Source organism: Capsicum annuum, chromosome 3 (genome assembly GCF_002878395.1).
Source record: "Capsicum annuum cultivar UCD-10X-F1 chromosome 3, UCD10Xv1.1, whole genome shotgun sequence".
Lineage (NCBI taxonomy): Eukaryota > Viridiplantae > Streptophyta > Magnoliopsida > Solanales > Solanaceae > Capsicum > Capsicum annuum.
This window is the reverse complement of record NC_061113.1, coordinates 32,595,866-32,605,701: the sequence shown is the minus strand read 5'-3', so window position 1 is coordinate 32,605,701 and position 9,836 is coordinate 32,595,866. Positions and strand designations below refer to the sequence as shown.

At 32.6% G+C, this 9,836-nt stretch overlaps 1 protein-coding gene across 3 annotated transcripts; it reads left to right on the top strand.

Moving 5' to 3' along the window:
* The first annotated feature begins 5,233 nt into the window (after nt 1-5,233).
* On the top strand, nt 5,234-9,626 carry LOC107863990 (BTB/POZ domain-containing protein At1g03010). Of its 3 annotated transcripts, XM_047409276.1 has the most exons (5): nt 5,290-5,738; nt 6,069-6,156; nt 7,195-7,261; nt 7,596-8,792; nt 8,905-9,626. In XM_047409276.1, exons 4-5 carry the CDS (start codon nt 7,791-7,793, stop codon nt 9,436-9,438), a joined length of 1,536 nt encoding a protein of 511 aa, XP_047265232.1. In that variant the 5' UTR covers nt 5,290-5,738; nt 6,069-6,156; nt 7,195-7,261; nt 7,596-7,790; the 3' UTR covers nt 9,439-9,626. The 3 variants fall into 3 exon arrangements, with proteins under 3 accessions (XP_016565708.1, XP_047265232.1, XP_016565709.1); XM_016710222.2 differs by lacking the exon at nt 6,069-6,156 and having other exon boundaries at nt 5,234-5,738; XM_016710223.2 differs by lacking the exons at nt 5,290-5,738; nt 6,069-6,156 and adding an exon at nt 6,550-7,101.
* Nucleotides 9,627-9,836: the final 210 nt, after the last annotated feature.

Below are 9,836 nucleotides of genomic sequence, written 5' to 3'. Positions count from 1 at the left end.
TTCATTGAATATGTTTTGTGTGGGGTTTGTATGTTTTGTGTACGCTATCATTGTAGCCACACCAACATTTCATGATACCTAGCTCGTTCCAATTAATTGAAATTTGTTGTGGACCTAATTTAAACAATTATTTGATAAAATCCCTTTTGGCTGTTCTTGCATGCTCTTGATTGTAGATCGATTAACAACCCTTCACAAATTAAAGAAAGAAGAAAAAATAAAGGGTGTATTTGATAGGGGGGAAATATATTCTTAGTTTTTTATGTTTTGTTGATCAAAGTATTTATATATATTTTAAAGAGAATATGTGTTTTAGAAAAGCAAAATGATCTCGTGAATCTTTGTACTTATCCTGATTTATAAAGTAAACACTTTTACTTATACTTTTGTCATCTGGACCCTTAAATCCGTCAAAAAGGAATATTTTGAATCCTTTACCCATCAAAATATAACATTTTAAACCCCTTTTTCATCCAACTAATATGAATGTAATACAATCAACGACACGTGGCATGCTATGTCATTATATTTTTCAATGACACATAGAAAATTAAATATTCAGAATATATATAAAATACAGATAATATGTAAAAAAAAAAACTCACTCGCCCCCTCATTTGTTCAACAAAAATTATTTATATTTATATTTGAGACATATCAAAATAATCTAAAAAATGACAATTCTATATATTATTGCAAAAAATTGATAAAAAAATTTATGTTTGAATATTTCAATAATCAACAATCAAAAAATAATATTCAAAACTCACCCACCCCTTCAATAATAAAAAAATAATATTCAATAATCTAAAAAAATTGATCAAAATAATTGCTACATATCAAAATAATTTGTTCAATTTTTGAGACAATTCTTGAATTTGAAAATTATTTTTGTGTGTGAAACCATTTTTTGGGGGGTTTTGCGGGTGGGTAGGCGGGTTTAGGACATGGAAGGAGGGTGGGGGACGGAGAAAATAGAGTGTATGTATGTGTGTGTGTGTGCTGGGTGAGGGTGGGGGATGGGGGAAAGGCTGGGAGTGTGTGTGTGCACGTGTTGGGTGAGGGTGGGGGACAACGGAGAGGGGGACGGGAGAGAGGGGTGGGGAATGGCCGAATGGCTGGTGCGGGTATAGGGGAGGGGGGGGGGAATAGGCTGGTGCAGGGGGGGGGGGGGGGGGGACGGGAAGGGGGAGAGGTCAAGAAGAAGAAGGGCCAGATTTTTTTTTTTTATAATTATTTTTTAAAAAATATTTTAAAGGCAAAAGAAATTGGCTTCACTCGCGGAAAAACGCATGTAAATTACGCGCTTTTTCAAATCATCAAAGTTAATGCCATATATGGAAAAAAGGGTTCAAAAATTTCATTTTTAATGGGTGAAAGGATCTAGATGACAAAAGTGTAAGTAAAAGTGTCTACTTTACAAATCAGGACAAGTATAAAGGTCCACGAGACCATTTAGAAAATAAACTTTTAGGTAGGAAGTAGATAAACAAGTTCTATAAATGAAATTTAATGATGATTGCTTTCTCCGCACCCCCCTTATCCCTCTCCCTTCACGACATTGATCCCCCCACTACCTTTCTGTACGTTTATCTAAATTATATATAAATATTCTTGTAACAATATTTTCTACTAACTTAACAAACACCATAAGATAAGTCTAAGAAATTATTTTCCTTAGTTCCTTTCAATCAAACACACCCAAATTAGAAAATTATTGAGAGCTCATGTAAAATTTAATGTGAAGAAACATGAGAACCAAATTAAAGAAAGCACAAGTTTTGACAAGAATATAATTTATAACTATGACAAGTGTCCAAGTTGACTAAACATCCCACATAATTCATGTTCTTTGGAGTAGGTTAAACATGTTATTTTGAAAACTTTTGTTATTTAACAGAAAAAGAAGACCAGACTAGTTAAATTTCATTCCTTTTTCTTTCTTAATATCTACATGCATCCATTTATTAAATATTCCCTCCAGTCCATATTATTTGTCTTTTATGTATCATAATTTAGGTGTTTATAATTTTCAAAAAAAAGTTACTGTTAAACTAAATAATTAGTTTTGTTTTGAACTTCTAAAATGATAAATATTTTTATAAGAACGACCAATATTTAGACACAAAAAACATTCTTTTTATCTTCTCTATCTCACTTATTTAACTTGTTGGTGAGTTCGACTCTCCACGTCGTAATTCTCTTTCCATTCACCCAAAGTCCCAAATCATTCAAAAATAAATAAATTAAAAACAACCTTTATTAACACTCTACCAAATATAGTAATAAAAGATGAAAAGGATTCATGTGTATATGGACATTGTTATAATGTACCCCAATTACTAGAGATCCAAGCTCCACTTTGATCCATCTCATAATGACAGATTAAATATGTCACGATTCATAAAAGCACTTCACATTATTACTACTATTATTTTTTCCAGTGAAACTTAAGGAATAAATAATCTTGGTTTGCTTCCTAGTTTGCAGAAAGCCTACATTGTGGTCCTGGATAACCTTAAATACATTTATATTAAAAAGACAGCTTTAAAATTATATTCCCTAAACTATTAGATTATTTGAAGATAATTTGTAAGTACAGCCTTTGCCAGCACAAACACATAGTAGTAATTTGTAGTTGAGTTACGCCAATTTTTTATAACAATATTTTATTATAATGACAGCTTTTTATGAAATATATGTTCTCTATAATAATTTTACTACAACTACAAATATATTTGGATAAATAACATTGTTATAAAGACGTTTGATTGTATATATTAACAATAATAAGTACAATTTTTTATTTTATTTAGTTTAATTTGTTATAATAGACAACTAGTACCATTTTTTCTATATTATTCAATCAATATAATTATAAAGGGTTATATATCTAGCGATCTTTTAAGTGATCGTATTATAAAAATATATTTTATACCATAAATACAAAAGAATTAAACTTAGGGGTCGTCGATTCATGGGATAATGTATGATATTGCATGATTAACTTTGAAATAAATTCATATTTATTTGATTGAAGGTATAATTAATAATAAGATAAATCTACATTTTAAACTTAATGCTATTTTATCTCACCTAAAAAATATGACAAATTAATTTAAAATTTATAATCTCGAAATAACTTTATGCCCGAACAAGACAACCTCCTGAGTTTTGGTATTGACGGGGTCATCATATATCATTGCTCCCATAGCATTTTAATTGTGGAGTAAACACACAAATGGTCCATGTCATGATTGATCCCAACAATGCATTTCCACTAAACATTAACCTTTCATCTCTAATAAAATACACAGTGACGGAGCTTAGATTTTTATTAAGAAGATCCAAATATTTACACGTGAACTAGTCGAAGGAGATTCAACATATATTATATGTACGTAAAAATTAATTTTAATCATACATAAATAGTATAGTTTTTTATCGAAGGGAATTCGGATAAATCTCCTGAGTATATGCTAGCTCTGCCCCCGAAAATATAATGATGAAATGTGGAACGTACAGAATAAAATATCTAATTTCTTGTGTAAACCTGGTCCATGGTTCTTAATTTAATAATTAAAATAAAATTAACAAATTTAAAAATTCACATGAAAAATGCTTTGCTTCACTAAAATGAATAGTAAATCCATAATGTCTTCATCCCAAATTACCCGTCTTAAATTTTTTAATTTAATTTTTCATTTTTTTAATCTTTTTTCATTAATTAAAACAAAACAATTTTTTTCTCCATGTTTTACCCTTTGTATTAATTATTTTTTCTTCAAATTAAATTGTAAATATCATTTAATAGGAGTATTATGATAAACTAGGTATAATTTTTTTAATTAATGAGTCATCTCAATTTGGGACGAAGGGGGGGACGGAGGGAGTATTAACTAAGAAGAATAATGGTTGCTTCACTATTTTTAAGGCGTGCACGGATCCGATGGCCAGTATCCAGAATGGAAAAATAGAAAAGTTTAATTTCGTCCAATTGTTCTTATTTAATTGGTAGTAATTAAATGTTATTTTATTCATCCCCAAAAGGATGATTATTACGTTTGTTTAAAATTTATTTATCAATTTTTACGTAGTTCTTAATATGTGAACTTTCTTATTTTAAAGAAGTCATCAACATAATCAGAGTTCACCACAACACAACACCGCAACATACCCAAATTCAATAATCTCACAAATAGAATTTGAGGAGAGTAGAGTGTACATTAATTTTATCCTACCTTAAAAGGTACTTTTGATAGAGGTTGTTTTCGACAACTAAATTCACGATGAACATAAAGTATTGACTATTGTGTTGGAAAAAAATAGTTTCATCCCGCATTAGAAAGATCTGACAAAAAGCCGCACTCTTAGAGTGTGATATAGACGGCCTACGCTATTATCGTGAACTTCTAATTTTATTTTTATTTTTTTGGCGGGGAGGAATAGCAAAATGAATCAAAAGATCCATAATTACCTTGCACTGTGGTTATGCACATAAAAAGGGGCAAATTAATCCAACTAACCTTTGCTTTTTTGTTACTTTAATGAGCTTTAGACATGATTAAATTAAGTTGGTTTTCAAAAAGACTAATTTTTTAAGGGACGTAGGTTTCACTAGGCATGATTATTACAAACCCTAAAAGCATAGCAAAAGTTGGGTAATCCAGCCAAACATAGTAAAAAATAAATTATAAAAAAGTTATTCTTCCCACCTTTCACCGAAAAGTAGCAACATATCCTTGACTTTTAACCAGACAAAAAAGAAAATTAAATCACTCCCTAAAGTATCAATATTTCAACTCTTTTATGTTTTTTAAGAGTTTAAATGTTTTCCACCAACATTTTTGTACAGTTTATACTATCAGTTTAAATTGATCTATAGTAACAAATAAGTAATTTTTTAATTTTTCGTTAGAATTTGATAATTGAGAAATAAAATATTACCTATCATCTAGGGTGTAAAAGGATTTAACTTTGATGTATTCACTCTTTAGTTCTTATGATCAAATTCGTTAAGCTTTTAAAATATATGTTCAAAATTTGAATTTTTTTTTTTTAAATAGTGATTTTTCACATATTTATCTATTCTTCGTGTCAAAATTATTGGGTTCAATTGAATTTGTAGATTATATAATTGCTCCATCTAACATTGCCTACTAGCAGAGTAGGAGCCAGAGTTTTGATAACGATTCAACAAAATTCAATAGCTTTGGCTAAAATTATGTATGCGTTGAGAAATCTATAGAATTTTTGCATATGTATAATTAAGTTATTCGGAACACAATAAGATGTCTCTTCTAGAATCCAGAATTCATAAATTTAAAGTTCTGAATCCCTCTGTTGCGGCTACTATAAAAGTTTAAAATACTATAAAACCTTTACCCTATTATTACAGAGTTTTAAACTCTTCCCTCCTGCATGGTTTCATGTGACTTTTTTCTTTAACTCCACTCTTTCTGCCTTTCTACTCTCCCTTCGCTCACACACACACAGAGTGTCACAGAGAGAACATGCCAGCAAATAAAGTTTCAGCTTAATTTACTAGTATAATTAAGCTTTAATGAGTCCTTTAAAAATTGCTATTAAGAGAGGCTGCTGGTTAATGGTTTTTGGTAGCTAGAATTAATAATTTAGGTAAAGAAGATGGGAGTTGTCACTGTTGCTGAATTGAAGCCAAGCATATCTGGGAAGAGATCTTTTCGTCCAAGTTCTAGTGCCAGACATATTACTGATTGGTATATATTCTTGTCTTCTATACTTGATTATATACACTGATAGCGTAAAAAAAAGTTACTATGTTAATGTAGTAGTATTGACATGTTAGTTGTTAGGTTGTTTGGTTACCAATAATGTTTATCATAGGCATTTGGTTCACCACCATATTAATTCTTCATAGAACACCAACACATTGAGAAGTCCATATTAGGTCTACTTTATTGTTATGGGCAGAGTTAGGGGGCTATGGGTTCATCTGAACTCTCTTTGTTGGAATAGTACTTTATAAATATAAGGTCAATTTTTATTTTTTTTATGTATACGTAGTAATTTTGAATCTCCTTATTCAGGTGTTTACTTCTTATATTTTGAATCTCGTTACTAAAAATTTCTGGGCCGGCCTATAACTGGTACATTTGGTTGGTAGCATGAATTCTGGTGAGTTTTGATACTTGTAAACTGTGATTGTCAGTTATGCTCAGTTCTAGATAAAGGATATACATCTTTCTTTTGACATTGCAAAATCTAGAGGACTTGCAATTTTCTGAGCTGCCCAACTTTTTTTCCCCTCAAGAGACTATTCCTATCAGATTATAAAAAGGGATTTTCCTCAAATCTAGGACTAAATTTCCACTTAGAGTTAGAAGATTAATGATAAGTAACAACTAAATGGATCACATCATAATTAATGCTTGAAGACAACTACAACCAACAAAATATCTGAATAATAAATGCATTTATGAAAGACGGGTGGAGCCAGGATATATCACAAGAACCTTCGTGAAAGAATTACGCTATATATATGAGGGCAAAAGTATATTTTTATGTACATATAGTAGATGTTGAGTCCCCTTAATTTCGTTCATAAAGTTCATATCATATACTCTAGATAATGACTATAGATGAGCAGTTTCTAAGGCTGCAATCATTGAAAATGAAAATTCAAATATCTGATCTTTTAAACCTCTAAAGTCCAATGTGTTCAATTTTCTTGTTCAAGATGTGGTGTGAATGGTGTAGACATCAATAATTATTTTCCTAGTTTCCAACATGTGTATCTTGTGAGGGCCCTCTAGTTAGTACAGATGAGTTTTGCAATTAGCTGTTAAGATTACTCCACACCACATTTTAAAGACACCAGAAAATGTTTGGCACTTTGCTAGATTGAATTCAAAAACAGCACACACACAGAGTATTGTTAACTTTGTTTCAACATTTTTATCTATTCAAGATTGTGTTTTTATGCTATTTTTGGTCCTAAATTACGGTCATATGTACAAGCGAAAAATCAGTCTGACTTATGCTCTCCGAAGAGTTAAGGTTTCATCGTTTGAATTTAGATAGCTTTAAGACTCCATACATCCAGCATTGTATTCTTGAGATGTAAGTTGTGTGTGCATGAAACCTTAGGCTAAATTTTTTTTTAAAAAATGTAAGTTTCCAACTTTTGATCATTGACTATATCTTCTATTGCAGGCCAATATCTGATGTTTCGAGTGATCTTACTATAGAAGTCGGATCAGCCAGTTTTGCTCTTCACAAGGTACAAAAATGAAGTGTTCAATCTTTCTTCCTCTCGTGTAATTTAATCTACCGCTTTTCATCATCGTTGCAATGCTCAAGTCTATGAAAAATAGAAGTTGTGCAAAGAAATGGATAGTCTAAAGTATCTAGAAAAAGATTTATGTTTTAGCCGTTATAAGTAGGCTATCGATATCAATACAGCTGTGTTGAAGAGAAAATAAAAGTAAATAGGTAGATGCAAAAACAGAACTACAGAACTTAAGTTATGTGCTTCGTGTTAAAATTAAGAAAAATGAAAGAAGAATACCCTGGACACATTTCTAATGTGATCGCTATTTTGTCATTATTTGTAGTTCCCTCTGGTTTCGCGAAGTGGAAGAATTAGAAAGCTGCTGCTAGAGGCGAAGGATACAAAGGTTTCAAGAATCAATCTTACTGGTCTTCCTGGCGGATCTGATGCATTTGAACTTGCTGCAAAGTTCTGCTATGGAGTGAACGTTGAGATTACCATATCAAACGTGGCGTTACTCAGATGTGCAACCAGGTTCATGGAAATGACAGAAGATATCTCCGAGAAAAACCTGGAAATTCGTACTGAGGTATTCCTTAAGGATGCAGTATTTCCAAACATATCCAACTCGATATCTGTTCTTCATCACTGTGAAACATTACTACCGGTATCTGAAGAAGTCAATCTTGTTAGCCGGTTAATTAACGCAATTGCAAACAATGCCTGTAAAGAGCAGCTAACATCTGGTTTGTCAAAGCTAGAGTATAATTTTCCACCCAAACCAGTTCAATGCGTTGATTCTGAGACACCATCAGACTGGTGGGGAAAATCACTCGCGATGCTAAATCTGGATTTCTTTCAGAGAGTTCTGTCGGCAGTAAAAACAAAAGGTCTTAAACAAGACATTATCAGCAAAATTTTGATAAATTATGCCCAAAATTCTCTTCAGGGCTTGTTTATCAAGGACCCTCAGTTGGTTAAAGGAAGTTTCTTGGATTTGGATTTGCAGAAAAGACAAAGGATCATCGTCGAAACAATAGCTGGCTTACTACCAACACAATCCAGGAAAAGCACAGTGCCAATGGCTTTTCTTTCAAGCTTGTTAAAATCTGCAATAGTAGCATCAGCATCGACTTCCTGCAGGTCTGATCTAGAGAGGCGCATTGGTCTGCAGCTAGATCAAGCAATTCTTGAAGATATTCTCATACCTGCAAATCCTCATGGAAACAACCACAGCCCTCTCTATGACATAGATTCTATCTTGAGGATCTTTTCTTTTTTCTTGAATTTGGATGAGGATGATGAAGAGGATAATCCACTGCGAGATGAAAGTGAAATGGTTTACGACTTTGATAGTCCTGGATCTCCCAAACATAGCTCAATCGTTAAGGTGTCAAAATTATTGGACAATTATTTGGCAGAAGTTGCACTAGATCCGAACCTAACACCATCGAAGTATATAGCACTGGCAGAGTTACTTCCAGACCATGCACGTCTAGTTTATGATGGATTATATCGAGCTGTAGATATTTTCCTCAAGGTAAGCCGCTAAACCTCTTCAACGTGTTCCCACTCACCTGTTGAAAACAATTATTGTTCTCACAGAAGAAGTTTAACATGTTTTAACACCACGCATGACATTCTCATGGCAGGTTCATCCCAACATTAAGGACTCTGAACGCTATAGACTCTGTAAAACTATTGACTGCCAGAAACTATCGCAAGAAGCTTGCAGTCACGCAGCTCAAAATGAACGTTTGCCTGTGCAAATGGCAGTCCAAGTGCTATACTTTGAACAAATCAGACTGAGAAATGCGATGAATGGGGGGCATAATCAGTTCTTTGGAATGAATAATCAGTTCCCTCAGCGTTCAGGCAGTGGAGCGGGAAGCGGATGTATATCTCCTAGAGATAACTACGCATCAGTCAGGAGAGAAAATAGAGAACTGAAGCTCGAGGTTGCAAGAATGAGAATGAGGCTTACAGATTTAGAAAAAGATCACGTCTCCATGAAACAGGAGCTAGTAAAGTCACATCCTGCCAATAAGTTGTTCAAGTCATTCACCAAGAAATTAAGCAAGCTCAATGCACTATTCCGAATAAGAGATTTTAAGCCTATAGGGGGGAAAGCTAACTCAGAAAGTCGATTACTCTTTCAGAAGAGAAGGCGTCATTCAGTTTCTTGATGTTGTACTCTAGTGTGAATAAGAAAGAGTATATAGTGTTTCATAGTGCTAAGTTTGATGGATGTTGATGTGTTGAGTGAAGTTCTTTCTTGCATATTGTCTTTTGATTGTAACCTTGAAAGAAGATACTCACTCAAACTTCTACTTTAAAGGTACATAAACAAGTGTGAGTTTTTTTTATAGCTTCATGCAGTTTGCACTTAATTTGCATATTGTGCCAAGTTCCTAAAAGAAATACTACTAAGCAAGCAATTATCATCGCTTGATATTCAATGGACTTGAGTTGTCAATTTGTGCATTGGAAGTACTTTTTACTTGAGATCCAAAAGATATATGCTTAAGCCTCTAGTTGAAAAATGTAAAATGGAATCACAATGACTTTCATTTTGGGGGATATC

Excerpts from the sequence above, each read along its gene's own strand:
- LOC107863990 (XM_016710222.2), top strand. The coding sequence starts at position 5,647 with ATGGGAGTTGTCACTGTTGCTGAATTGAAGCCAAGCATATCTGGGAAG. Across the intron at positions 5,739-7,194 it reads GCCAGACATATTACTGATTG|GCCAATATCTGATGTTTCGA; the intron begins GTATATATTCTT and ends CTTCTATTGCAG. Across the intron at positions 8,793-8,904 it reads CTGTAGATATTTTCCTCAAG|GTTCATCCCAACATTAAGGA; the intron begins GTAAGCCGCTAA and ends TTCTCATGGCAG.